Raw genomic sequence first — 15,278 nt, forward strand, 5'->3', positions numbered from 1 at the left:
CATTTTGACACCATAAATATTTGCACGATAAATATTTACCCATATTTGCTAAATCTTGAGAATGCTTCACTTTTTTTGTTTGTTTTGGAGAATTCCTAAATATTTAAAAGCCTAAATATAGACTAACATCCTGAGAAAGTTATTTTTTATTAAGTCACACACCAAAAGTCTGCAAGGCAAGACTTATTTTATTACCAAACTCCTCTCTCAAATTTGTGCTGCCCAAACAACATGAGGAAACAGAAATAGATTTTAAACAGGGCATAGCCAGGCTTCTTTCAAAAATATCCAGTTAGAACAGAGTGGCGATTGCCAGAGAGGAGGGGGATGGGAGAGGTGGGCAAAATGAGTGATAGGAGGTACAGGCTTCCACTGATGGAATGAGTAAGTCACAGAGATAAAAAGAACAGCATAGGGCATATGGTCAATGATACTGTAATAGCGCTGTATGGTGACAGATGGCAGCTTAGACATGTGAGCGCAGCATAAGATACAGAATGGTTGAATCACTGTGTTGCACACCTGAAACTAATAAATTGTGTCAACTGTGCTTCCATTTAAATATATATTTTATATATAATAAAGAGCTTTCCAGTTAGAAGCAGCTTTTGCTTTGCATTAAGCCAGGCTTCTATTATGTCAGCACACTGGGTCCATTAGGTCTACTGCTTGCTAGTAGTGGAACAATATTTAAGTTCAGATGAAGTTTTTTCCCTGTTTTTGGAGCTAAATTTTAATCTACACGTTACTGGTTTATGTTAAGATACATGTTTCTATTCCTGATTTAACAAACGTATACCAAAATGAAGTATTTCTCTTGAAATACACAGGTCTTCTTTTATTTCCTCCTTATATCATAAAACCTCAAATTTTGTCTCCTTTTCTAAACTATACTGTTTGCCTTAAATCTCATTCAGTAATGTTTATTACTAAAAACTGTCACCGGTATGCCATTTTACTAGCACTGTGAGTGCTAAATACTGAATCTACTAAATAGATCCTTTGGAAAACATTGTATTCAAGCTCCTGTACTGAGATACCAAAATTCAGTCACACTGGTCTTTGATTCCTCATTCTGTATAATTCAATTAAATATTTGTTTAAATCTGAAACAATATAGAACTCTAGTAAGACTTACTTCCTTTAGAATAAAGCTGAGGCATATCTGCACTTAACAGTCATGACAGTCTCATTACAGACATTTTTTTTTTCACTTGCATTCCAAGGAGAAGTAAGTTTACGTAATTAACTTGGCCATTACTTGGAGCAGGTCACAGCACCACCACCACCCACCCACCCCTACCCACCCTCAGCTGGACCCTGCTTCTGTAGCTTAACCACAGGTCTCTCTAGTGGAGCCCACTTAGGAAGTTTTGGTATTTGTCTGCTTTACATTCTTCAGATCCTATAATAGAGTCTTATAATTTTAATAGAATTTCCTCGATGTTACTTGGCTTGGGAATCTGGGTCACAAGCACAAAGCTGTATGGCCTTTTAAGAATCTTTCTAATCTATCTAATTGTTTTTAACTGTAGGGGTTGAGCACTGACAGATTTGATTTGTTATTCCTATTTATGTCACTGTTTCTAAATTGTGAAACATGATGAATGTTTCCTCAATATTTAATAAAGCCAAACCTAGTTTGCTCTGTTAGAGACTTTGGAGTTTAGCAGCTGATTTAGTCTAAAATGTTTTACCATCTGCACTTATTTTTCCCATGTTGTTATCATCATCATGACTATCATCCTTTCTTTGTCCCTCCCTGCTAAAGATTCCATTTCTCTGGCAATTGCCAGAGAGGAGGGGAATGGGAGAGGTGCTACAGCATAGGGCTACAGCCACAAGTTTTACTTCTCTGTAATCAAACACAGGACTTTATCACCTTTCATTTTTTTCCCCTAAATTCCCACATTATCCAAGACCTAGCTTGTCGATATCACCTTTTTCATGAAAACCTTACCAATTTTTAAGTCCTACTAATGTCATTCTGTTCCATCTCTAATAGCATCCCTTCTTCCCTAGTCATTTAACTAAATTGGTAAAACATCTCTTTTTTGGGCAACCAACCTCCAGAATTCTAATAGGCATGTAACATATTATATCTCTTCTTTGCACTTGGGCAGGGCAGCTGTTATTTTTACCATTAAACAAACAGATGAAACCAAGGTCAAGAGAATTTAAGAAACTGCCCCAGAAGTCTGCCTGCATCACCTTGTGACTTTCAGATCCACACATTCTATAGAGCCATGGGCCTTTCCTCTCACTGTAACACTCAGCCATGTATCCCAGATGACCTAGTACTATTTTCTGATTTTTTTTTAAAGATTTTATTTATTCATTAGAAGCACAGAGAGAGGAGAGCGAGGCAGAGACACAGGCAGAGGGAGAAGCAGGCTCCATGCAGGGAGCCGGACATGGGACTTGATCCCAGGTCTCCAGGATCACCCCTGGGGGCAAAGGCGGTGCTAAACCACTGAGCCACCCGGGCTGCCCATATTTTCTGATTATTTACCAAGTATAAGACATAAAAAATATATACAAGCTTTTATGAAGTCGAACATCAACCAAATAAAGGACCCCTGTATACATTTGCAACTGGAGTTGTGTTTTTAAACCAAGAATTTGGTTTTAGAAGTCTAGCTCCTTAAAGTTGTACGGCTTCTGATGACTTAATCTAATAAACTATGTAATGATTTAATCAACCTTTTCATATTTTTTCAAAATCTCAGTTTACCTCTTTTTCTCTTCTGTTTTCTCATGACTCTTCATTCCAGAGCAGATTCTTTTATGTGGCCAATTGAGCATTTTTCCTCCATAGTTTTCCTTGAGCTTTCCCGAGAAATGTTTCTGTGGATATTCTTGAAGTGGTTACTTATAGGCATGTCTTCAAGAAAGCAGTCTTGGGGCACCTGGGTGACTCGGTTGAGCTTCCAATTCTTGGTTTTGGCTCAAGTCATAATCTCAGGGTTGGGGGATCAAACCAGTTGGGCTCCACACTCAGCAGGAAGTCTGCTTGAGATTCTCTCTCTCATCCTCTATCCCTCCCCATGCTCACATATGCACCCTCTCTCTTTAAAAAAAAAAAAGTAGTTCCAATAAGGTCTTTCCCATTCTGTAATGATTCAACAGAACTGAGAAATATTATTCAGTTCTTTAACTCCTATGCTATTTTGCTTAAAGCTTCATTTTGAAATATGTCTTTATGTTGTCTAGTTTTAGCCCTTTATTTCAGATCTGTTTACCCAGTGTATTCCATCTGGCAGTCAACAAGAGCACATTTATTTCTAGATTCTCCAGTCAGTCAGGTACCATTCTAGGCACTGGGAATCCAAACACAAACAAGGCATATAAACAGCCCTCAAGGAGATCAGTTTTGACACTGAAACACAAGAGCATATCTCCCTCTCAAGCATCCCCTAACTGACATCTCTCCTATACCAGTTCCTGATTTGAGTAGTAAAATTTATAGAATTATAAACTTAAATAGGAGCTGAGAAACCACCTTTTTTTACTTGATATGGAAACTGAGGCACAGAGAGGAGGTTAAATGGCTGGAAGTCAGACAGCAAGATTTAAACCCAGATATTCCAACTCCCAATCTGATAGCCTTTCTGCAGCCATTTGTCACTTTAGTTTGTCACCTTCACCAGGATGATCCGGATTGAAGGCCCCAAATTAGGAACTTCATTATAGTTAGGTTCTTATATTTAAATTGAGAATTAGATTACTGGAAAGACCATCTTGGAAATATGTAGAAAATATACCTAAGTCACATATATCTCATCCATCTAGCCTTGCTGTATTGACACTTAGAAAACACAACCAGGTACTACTAAGGTCTTTGTATTTATGCTACACTGGCATGCATAGTCTTACAGCAAAACAACATTCTCCTAGCTCTTGGAACTTCATTCTAGACAAAGGAAGAAAAGCCAAATTCATAAGCTTTATGGTATGTCAGATGGTGAGAAGTGCTACCAGCCAAAAAAAAAAAAAAAAAAAAAAGTGGACCTTAGTGGTCTAAGAGAAGGAATAGGGGATTAGTTAAAAGACTACTGCAGTAGTGCAGATGAGAGAGAATGGCCCTAAACCAGAAAGATACCAGTGGAATAGCAAAAAGTGGTCACTTTTGGTACTTTGAAGGTAGATCCAACAGGATCTCCTGACAGATTGGATACTGGGTAGGAGAATAAGAAAAAAGTTAAGGTTGACTCCTAGACTTTGTCCATGTACTCCACTGAGGCATGAATTCAGCAGTAGCAGCACTATATGTGATTCTAGGAATATAAAATAAATAAGAAAGAATTTTCTCCCTCAAAGTACCACCAGTCTAGTAGGCAAGAGAGACATCAGTTCACGCACACAATTGTATTTCTTGGTTATTATTATGGGTTATTATGATGGGGTTATTATGATGGGGGCCTCAGCAAAGCGCTGTAAAAGTACACAGGAGAGATCAGTGATCTCTAGCCAGGGAAGTGAGGAATGACTTGAAAGCAGAAGTTATATCTGAATCCAGCTTATCATTCTTCTTGAGTTAGGTATGACATGACTTGAGCTTAGAAAGATAAACTGTATTATGTTCACAGACCCAGAAAAATAAGAGTAAAGCAGGTCAATAGTTATTTTTTGATTCCGTGTCAGACCACAGTTATGCATGATTGACCCAAAAGAAAAGTCAAAATAAAGTACCCTTTCCAACCTAGTACTATACATACAAATAATGTATTACTTTCCATTGCAGGAGCCTTCTTCCTGTATGCTGGATTCGCTGGTGTGGGACTCCTTTTCATCTATGGCTGTCTTCCTGAGACCAAAGGGAAAAAATTAGAGGAAATTGAATCACTCTTTGACAACAGGTTATGTACATGTGGTGCTTCAGATTCTGATGAAGGGCGATATATTGAATATATTCGGGTGAAGGGAAGTAACTATCATCTTTCTGACAACGATGCTTCTGATGTGGAATAATTTTCAGCTGCTGATAAATTTAGGTATTTAAACAAACCTGGAGGACAAAAGCAGCAATTGGTGACCTCACTGCCCTGCTTTTAATCTGGTTCTTTCCACAGTCTAGTTTTGAATGACCTCATATTCTAGAATATTTGATTAGGAGGAAGATACAACCATGATGACTTTTTTTTTCACAAGCAGAAATGTAAAACAATATTTAGAGATTTTAAACGAATAATTATTGAACAAATGTATGTAATTCCTTCCTGAGGTAGTCTAAAATGAATATTGTATCCAGTGACTTCAGTGGTATCCTTTTTTCCTAAGACCATATATAATTATTAGTGGCAGTAGAGTCAGTGCTAATCTAACTTAATCGTATATGTATGATATACTTATGAAGAAGGATTCTGGGATAAGATCCAAGGATGTTTTCTGTCAAAACATGGTCTATTGGCCCTAAATTTTTCTAAGGACAAGTAGCTTATCTCTGATCAGCTCTTAGAAAGTAAATTCCATTTAAGCTTTCAACAAATTCAGAAGTGCCTCCTACAGAGGCACAGTTGTCCTTTTCTCCTTTCGATTCCACATTTTGGTCTCTCTCTCCAAGTTAGATCTTGAGTGTTCTTCAGAAACTGACTCTACATAGGACCTTTTGAACATTATGAAAAGCAGGTCTTTAGGGTTTATTTTCGTACATATTTTTTGCATCGGTGATAAGTATACATTTGCACAGATAAGCTAGCAAGTTTTGATAAGTATATTTTATTGCTAGAAAGTAAGAAAGAAAAAAATTTTATGGATATCTGATTTGAGTTAGTCAGTTAGGTATATAACTAAACACAAAATAGCACCAGATCTTCAACTGTATTTCAGGGTTTCTGTTCATGCCAAAATCACCTGAATATAACCATGCCTTCACTCATTGACTCTGGAGTCCTACTATTTGTGCCTTCATTTCTGTTAATATAAATAGCTGCTAGCAGACTATTTTTCCCCTTCTTTTAATCAAATAATTCCTGAAACGAAAAGGGAAGAAAATCAGTGACAGATAATCCTGTTATTGATGTTTAATTAAATAGTGGGACTTATTTTTTCCTTAACTTTTTATTAAGGGAATTGTAACATTTCATTACTTAAAAGTACTGTTTTTTTTTAAGATCATAAATTTGTTTTTATTTTGCACACCTTTTTCTCATTTTCCTTGACAGTTTGCCAAAAAAAAAAAAAAAAGACACATAGATTTGTCTGTGGGTGTTTCCTTTTTCTCATACTTGGCTTGGATTTTTTTCCTTCTTGTCTAAAAATTGGGGTTTTTCTATTGGAATAGATTAATGGTTCTAACATAGCATGCATTTCTACAATGTCTTTTCAAAATGTTCATTAGTTTTTATGCCCATTCAATGAACTCTAGCTTTTGCTCTTAAGAATTATACAGAATATACAAAATTATTTGCTAATTCCAGTGAAAATAGGAATGAATTTTCTGTGGCCAGATAGGAATATATAAGTTTAATAGATTTTAATGTGGCTCCAAATCTACTAAGGTACTCTTTGGAGTGAAAAGAAGGCTATCTCTAAAGTCAGTGTGTTTCTGCCAGTCTCCAAGATGTTTTGTTCTTCACTTGAAGTCTGGCTTATTCTATCACTATTATCAAAACTGAGAATGTAGTCAAAAAGGTTTGTTCTCTTAGCCACCAGGAGTATAAGTGTTTGAACTGTCACTTTACTGGTCTAAAAATCCTTCAGCCAAAAAAAAGAAAAAAAACTTTTCTCCCTTTGATCATTTCATACATGAAAGGCAAAAAAAATTTAGAGCGTTTTTTCCCTGAATTAGGTGCTTTGACAATTGACTTCTAAGGGGATATTAATATTGATTCTTTTCCCCAGAAAAGCAGATGTGATTTAATAGAATTATTGATATTTCTTATCCCATAAGAAATTTTTTATCTGTGTACTACTTCACACAGGTAAAGTAAAGTGGAAAATGAGCTATTATGTGGTAAAAATCAAAAAATGATGGGAAGAAAAAGTATCTAGACCAATAAAGTGCTCTCTAAAACTGTATTTTTCTGATTTATCCAAATAATTGCCTCAATTCTTCTCTTTATTGTATACATAGCCTTAACTGTATGCTTATATACTCAGCTGGGCTGAATGCACAGTAACTTTATTAAAGGAGCAACTGGACTTTTATTATTTCCTAAAGCAGAACATGGCCTGTTCTCCCTGACATAAAGCAAATGGTATATTCAACTTTATATCCATAAATGCACATAATAACAGGGAAAATTAGCCACAGTTCTCCTCCCCTCTTCTCCCCAACCTCTCCTTTAACGGTCTATTTGTTATTTATATAGTGATAGAGACAATATTCCATATCTTTGAAGTACAAGACAGAGTGGCACAGTATAAAGATTATTTATAATTTTTTAAAAAATAACTACTTAAAAAGAAACCTTATACAATTAGAGTATTATTTTTAGATTTGGTGAACATTTATAGTATATTAAAAATTAAGTGTTTGAATTTTGCAGTTTTTTTATATTACGTACCTTTTAAGTTCTCAGCATCATTGACTACCACTATCAACTTGAAAACATTCCATTTGAAATATCATCAAATATGTATTTTGTAGTACAATTTATATATGGTATGATTTGGCCTACCATATTAAAACAGTTTAAGCATCATGCTTTTAATTGAAATTAAGGTCTCCTCCTAAGCATGCTGCAAATTCAATAGAGATATGTTTTAGGAGTACGTAGTAAAGAAAGTTATAACCCCTATTTGAGGCTTAGCTTGGTGGCTGATGAGATCTGCTGTAGAGTAAACTAAAGAGAATATAACGCTTCATCTGCATCTGAACACATAGGGATGAATGTGATGTCAGATAAATTTTTGAAGATTTGATATTAATATTTCTCTTCAATATAAACATTCCTAATAATTTTTACTATTATACCTTATTACCCAAAACATGATTTTTAATATATTTATAAAAGATTGAAATTAAAGCTAAATTTAAAAGGTAATATTTATTTCCATTTGAAATTTTGTTCCTAGTCATATGTAGTAATTAGTTCCCTAATGGAAAATGCTATGACAGTAATGCTGTCAAGTGCTTTTTCATAATTTTATTTTACCACTGAACTAGATTTTAGTATATGAGAGTCTAAATATTATTTTTAAGTTATTCACTCTGAAATGAGAATTCCATTAAAGCAAAGAAGTTAGAAGTTGTTTACTATCATTTCAAAATCTATTATCCAGAGTAAGAATGAACAGGAAAAATATAAATTGACAACTTATCCTTTTGCTTGGAAAGATTGTAATGTATTATAATCATAGATTCCAGGGGGAGCATATTCTAAAAAATACTATCCATATCTTACCTAAGAAAGTCTAACTTAATGACACTAATATAGTTTATAAATACTGTAATACAGTGAGGGGGAGTGGAAGGATTGTTATATTTCATTGGCACAGGAATTAAGATTAAACTAATGAGATTTTTATTTATTTATTTATTTTACTAGTCTCCTGGTTACAAAATATCAAATTATACTAAGCACCATACAGTTTTACAACAGGTTTTCAGTTTATATCCTCTTACTAACCACAAATAAAAGAATGACAGCAGAGCATTCATAACATGTGCTCTACAGCAAAATCTGTTAACTAGTGGATAAAAGGTATAGCGCATGCATAGCTGCTGCCTATGAAGAAACTCAGAATTCTTCTCTGGATTAATTTTAATGTCGTGTTTTCTGTCACTTTCTATCAGTTTTCCTAGCTTCTTGTACAGTAATGTTAAGCTAATTTGATGAAGTTATCAGGTGGCGGCAACACATCAGTTATCAGGACATTCAGTTCTGGGTGAGAAATATTGCCTTTTTCTGGAAATAGCAATCATTTAAAAATGCCAAACAGCTAACTGCTACCAACCCATTTACTTTGTCTTTGAAAGAGGGAAATATTGGTGTGCCAATCATCAAAAAGAGATTTAATAAGAGGTTAATGGTGTTCTGAAGTACAAAAGAGAATTTTACCCTTATAATTTGCCTGTGAGTGTAAAACAATATATTTCCTATAAATCTTGAGTTTATATGTATAAAACACTCTGTTGCACTTGAGTGATTGGGTCTGTGGAATGTTCAGTAACTACTTTCATTTAGCAGTAATATTCATATTTTTACTTTACACAGTTAAGTTCATGTGTTTGATTTTTGTCATATCAGTATGAGAAAAAGGAATGCAGTTTACAAGTACTTAAAATTAACTGATATTTTGTAAAGTTTTAAAATTTTAGTAAATTTAACATCATTCCATCTCATTTGAAGCTTAAAAAAGATGAGATTTAACTCTAGCCAAAGTAGAACTTTATATTCTACATGTCCAAACTGGTTCCCAGTGGCCTTTGGACTATATCTCATTTGATGTTATAGTAACTTTATTTGTAATAAATGTTCAAATTTCTATTTAGAAGCTCTAATGTACATCTAGATTAAATCAAAAGTTTTATGCTTTTAAAATATGTATTTCAAAATGTATATTTTACTTTGAGTGCATGTTATATAGTATTTAATACTTCACATGTCTTGGAAAATTCAATATAAATATTTATTCTTACATGTGACATGTGGGATATCTCTTAAAAATTATGAATATGTATCATTTCCTTCAAAGTCATTCTAGCCTATAGCTGTATCAAAAGTATTGTATATTTTATGGAAATTTAGTGATGTATATGTAAATTTTTTAAGTTATTTTATCGAAGTTCAATCTTTACATAAAATTAAAATCTTTTTTTAAAAAAAGTGTCAGTGCCAGAACTGTAAATGAAAATAATCAAATAAAAGTTATGACAATTCATTAGTCATTTACCTCTCTTGCACTTTTGTATTTCTTCTAATCTCTTCCTTTAATTTCAGGATCTAGATTACATAGTAAAGGCATCTACAAAAAGTAGTTACCTCTATGTATTTATGCAAGCCTACTCATTTTAATGACATTTTACCTCTTGATCATTGGTAAAGTCATCTTTAAAAATGTATAATACCTAAAAATTGTTCCAATGAATTATCCTCACTAGTAAATAAAAGACTTTGAAATTAAGTGCTTAGGAACCCTTGAAATATTATTTCTGGTTGTCAAAACCAGATGTGAACATAAACCATTATGTTGGGTTGACAAAAATTGTTTTATTTGCTTTGTAAATAAAAACAGAATACCTGCTGGGTGACCAGTTGACCCTTCCTTTTGGAACTCTATTGCTCTCCATTGCCATTTTGCCCTAACTAGCTTTTATTAGTGAGAATTATCTATTGTCTCATCTCGGCAGCTGTTAGATTTATCTTCACAGTTAGGGTGCACCATTTTGAGCCCAGCTGTAGAAACAGCCTGAGGAGATCCCATGAAGACAACAGATCCACTTATCATCCAAAGGCTTACCTTGGAAGGAGTCTCATGTCTAGGTGGCTTTTCAATGCACTCAAAACTAAATTTGATTTTTCTCCTGCTTTAAAAAAAAAAAAGAGGGATCCCTGGGTGGCGCAGCGGTCTGGCACCTGCCTTTGACCCAGGGCACGATCCTGGAGCCTCGGGATCGAATCCCACGTCGGGCTCCCGGTGCATGGAGCCTGCTTCTCCCTCTGCCTGTGTCTCTGCCTCTCTCTCTCTCTGTGTGTGACTATCATAAATAAAAAAAAAAAATTTAAAAAAAAAAAGATGGAGTTGCATTTAACCAAGGATTCCAATGCCAGCAGGTAAGGTCAAAAGCCTACCATCATAATGACCCAAGAAAAATCCCATAAATTATGCATACATACAGGGTGTACTTGCCAGAACACCTAAATATTGCAGTACATATTTGAATCAGTAGTCAAAGTCCTCATTTAACTATCCAATCCTGTAAACATTGTAGGCTTTTATGAGTCCTGAACTTAAGTTCAGAACATTTTGATGATTTGCCCAATATAACACACTAGCAAGTGGTACAAAACTTCTGTGTGGACTGCACCAATAGTCTCCTCGTCTCTCTCTCATTATTTGGAATGTCTTCTGGTCTGACCTAGGCAGAAAGATTACAAAACAGACATTGTGGAATTCCTGTGTTGTAACTTAAAAGGTATGCAGAGGAAGAATGTGATACCTGATTTTAACCTGGTCTACAGACACAAATTCTGGAAACCTTTGATATGGGGATTTTTCTCCAAATACGAAGCACTATATAGTACATTGCTTAAGGAATCAGAATGAACACAAATTGCCACCTTTGAATCCCAGCTTTTCTACTTACTGCCTGGTAATCTAAATTACTGACTTAGCCTCGCTTCCTGTATAAAGTAGTTACTATCTACCTCATATATGTGTTTAGGGGGTTAGATCAGTTAGTCACGTAAAGCACTTAGAGCAATAGCACATAAGTGCTGGATAACTGTTGGCTATTCTTAGCGTCATCATCCACATGCCATCCCTGAGGCTGCTAAGGTCACACTGTTGAAAGCACAAGCAATGTGCTTGTAAATTCCTTTCCTGGGAACAACTACTAGGAGGAGCACATGGGCTTGACATATGTCATATAGGATGTATGACTGCAGCAAGCGAAGCTCCTGCTGACCAAAATAGTTTGAGCTGATAGGGCTCACTAGCCTGATGAACTTCTTCCTGTCTCTACCTCCTTCTTCTGAGCATCCTCCTGAATGGCACAGTTGATGAAAAGCACAACCTTCTCCTAGTCTCCAGATTAATGGGACTTAATATGCAATTTCTATGTATGTGATCTCTGAATCAAGAAACAAAAATAATTTTAGAATCTCTCTCAGTAACCTATCATTTAAATTCCTTTCAGCATTTAAAAAATAATTTTTGAAATCCCTCCAAATGCTTTAAGAAGAGAAGAGGAGGGCAGCGCCTGGATGGCTCAGTCAATTGAGCACCAGACTCTTGGTTTTGGTTCAGGTCATGATCTCGTGGTCATAAGATGGAGCCCACGTCAGGCTCCTCACCCAGTTGGGAGTCTGCCTGAAAAGATTCTTTGCCTCTGCCCTTGCCCCTACTCATGCACTTACACGTGATCTTGCTCTTCCTCAAAAATAAATAAATATTTTTTTAAAAAATTCTTTCCAAATGAAAAAGACATTAACCTTTCACTAATTGGCTATACTGAAATTAAGCTATTATAAACACTATGAATTCAATATGAAACATTGATGCTATTTTTTTCCTTTAATATTTCATATGTTTTCCCACTACACTTACAAAAACTAGTTTCTTATGATCAGCATGCAGAGTACGTTAATATTTTACATGCAAGAAAATATTCTAGCAAATGGGTACTAAACCCAAAACATATTTGCTACAACAGTGGTTCTCAAAGTGTGGTCCTCAAGCTAGAAGCACTGGCATCATCTGTGAGGTGCTACACATGCACATCTGTGGGCCACACCTGGATGTAGTCCAGGAAACTACATTTTTTCATTGAAATAACACTCTAAGGTATACAATGCACTGGTTTGATGCATATATGGCAAAATGTTTACCACCATAGTGTTTGTTAGCTAATACCTCTACCACATCACATAATTATCATTTCTTTTTTGTGGTAAACATTCTGGTCTCTTAGCAATTCTGAAGTTCATTAATACAATGTTATCTGTAATCACTATATAGTGCATTAGCTCTCCAGGACTTGCCTATTCTAAGTCTGTACCCCTAAACAACATCCCCCCAACCCTCCCCAGCCCCCTGCCTCTGGTAACCACCATTCTACTCTCTGTTTTCATAAGTTTTTTAAAATTCATAAGTTTTTATGTTTCAGCTTTTTTAAGTCAGGGAACTGTATCATAACAAACTCTCCAGATAATTCTTAAGCACACAATAGTGCGAGAACCACTGCATTCGATTTTTGAAATCAGCACGTTAAAAAGGAATCAGCTGCATTTTCTTACAAAAGGAGAGCTCATCTAGTGAATAATAAACTGAGTGGATTTATATGCAAGTTACTTAGGAATTCATGAAGCCAAGTCATTTCCACCTCGGGGCCTTTGCATGTGGTGTTACATCTGTCTGGCATGCATGTTGCCCTATTATTTGTGCCTCATTCCTTCTTGTCATTCAGGTTTCAGCTCAAAATCATCTCTGAGAGCCTGTCTCGACTATATAATCACTCGCTTCCTCCCCAATACATCATGTAACCCTGTTTTTCTTCCTAGTATTTATCACTATTTGAAAATCATTTTTCTTATTTCTTGTCTGTTTCTCCCATGAGAATATACACTGAATGAGAGCACGGAATTTGCATTATTTGCTACTGACTCTCTCGTACCTCATACAGTGCCTAGCATATAACATGTGCTCGGTTAATAGTTAAAGAATAGATGGATGCATGCATCTCAGGTGCTTCTGTGGTCTACAAAGGAGCAGTGGGGAGTTTTAACTGAGCTGGAAAAAAAAAAAGATTAAAATGATACCATAGTGGGACTTCTGGGTGGCTTAGTGGTTGAGCGGCTGCCTTCAGCTCAGGGCATGATCCTGTGATGGAGTCCCACATCCGGCTCCCCTCAGGGAGCCTGCTCCTCGCTCTGCCTGTGTCTCTCATAAATAAAAAAAAATAAAAATAAAAAATAAAATAAAATGAAATAATAAAATAAAATAAAATAAAATAAAACCATGGTACCAGGCTAATATCAAAGAGCAGGTTTGATAAATCAATCTCTCTATAGCAGAGCTGTTTCAGTCAAACAGCAAATTCCATATGGTACATGAAGGCATGTGTATTTACATAAACACATTTGGATGATAAATCTGGTTTCCTAACTCCTATTAAAGGAGGAGAAAATCTAATAAAAATCATTAAATATTAGGATAGCACATTGGGGTGGAATTTGCATGCTTATTCTATTTCTACATTATCTTTATAGAGTAAAAATACACTTATCTGCTATCCACTTTATATACACTCTTTTATCCTATCTTCACAAAACCCTGTATGAAAAATAGCATTATTGTATGGATGAGGAAATAACTGAGTCACAGGAAGTAAAGTAACTTAAGTAGGACAGGTCAGTATGTATCAAAATCCTTTTTAACAAGAAGAACTTCTTTATTTTACAATGAACTTTATCATGGAAAATTTTATAACTGCATCCACCTGAAAATATTTGTACTTTTTTTTTTTTCCCTGCAGGGTCACTGGTTATGGACTTACAAACTAAAACATAACTACTGGATAAAACTGACAGTAACATTTAGAGGTAAATGTGAAAGGGTTGGAATTTAAAGTCTAAAATAATCAGTAATTTCCAAAAACATGCCAAAATTTACACTTACAAATCAACCCACAGGATCCTATTAAGCTTCCCTGCTCTGAAGTCTGCTCTCTCTGAAATTAATAGAACTATCAAACTTTCTTTTGATCAATGTTAGCATGGTATATCATATCTTTCTCCACCCTTTTATCTGCATGTGTCTTTGTATTTAACCTGAGTTTCTTAAAGACAACATAGAGTTGGGCCTTATTTTTTATCTACTGACAATATGGTTCTTATTGGTATATTTAGACCACTAACATTTAAGGTGATGAAATTCTACCATATTTGTTACTGTTTTCTATTCATTGCCTTTGTTCTCTATCCCTATTTCTGTTTTCTACTTTTTCTGTTTTTGTGGTTATCATTGAGCCTATTATTTGATTCCATTCCTCTCTTAGTGTATCAATTATAGTTTTTTCATTTTTTTAATGGTTGTCCTAGAGTTTGCAATGTGCGTATACAACTAATTCAAGTCCACTTTCAAATAATACTATTTCACGGGTAGTGTAAGTATAGAAAAGTCAAATATTCCTAATTCTTTCATCCTGTCCTTTGTGTCACTGGTGTCATTCATTTCACTTGTATATAAGCTATACATTGGATACATTGCTTTTGCTCTTATTTTAAACAAACTGGTATCTGTTCAGTCAAAAATAGGAAAAACTGGGGCACCTGGGTGGCTCAGTTCGTTAAGCATCTGCCTTTGGCTCAGGTCATGATCTCAGGGTCCTGGGATTGAGCCTCACACGTTGGGCTCCCTGCTCAGCATGGAGTCTGCTGCTCCCTCTTGCTCTGCCCCTCTCCCCACTCATGCTCTAATTTTTTAAAAACCTTTTAAAGAATACAAGAAAAATAAAAGCTCCTCTAACCTCATTCTTTCTCTAATGCTCTTTTCTTTATACAGATCCAAGTTTCTGATCTATATCACTTTATTTCTGAAGAACTTTTCTTGTTTTAACATTGCTTGTAAGACAGGTCTAACTGACAACAAATTCCCTTCATTTTTGTCTG

General features: G+C 35.2%; 1 protein-coding gene across 1 annotated transcript in view; it reads left to right on the top strand.

The window, feature by feature from the left end:
* The window catches only part of SLC2A13 (solute carrier family 2 member 13), a 366,627-nt gene extending 356,788 nt beyond the window's left edge, over positions 1–9,839 (top strand). The window contains exon 10 of the mRNA XM_072765569.1: positions 4,745–9,839. Coding sequence (XP_072621670.1) covers positions 4,745–4,971 — 227 coding nt within the window. The 3' untranslated portion in view covers positions 4,972–9,839. The remainder of the gene's footprint in view (positions 1–4,744) is intronic.
* Positions 9,840–15,278: the final 5,439 nt, after the last annotated feature.

Source organism: Vulpes vulpes, chromosome 8 (assembly GCF_048418805.1).
Source record: "Vulpes vulpes isolate BD-2025 chromosome 8, VulVul3, whole genome shotgun sequence".
Lineage (NCBI taxonomy): Eukaryota > Metazoa > Chordata > Mammalia > Carnivora > Canidae > Vulpes > Vulpes vulpes.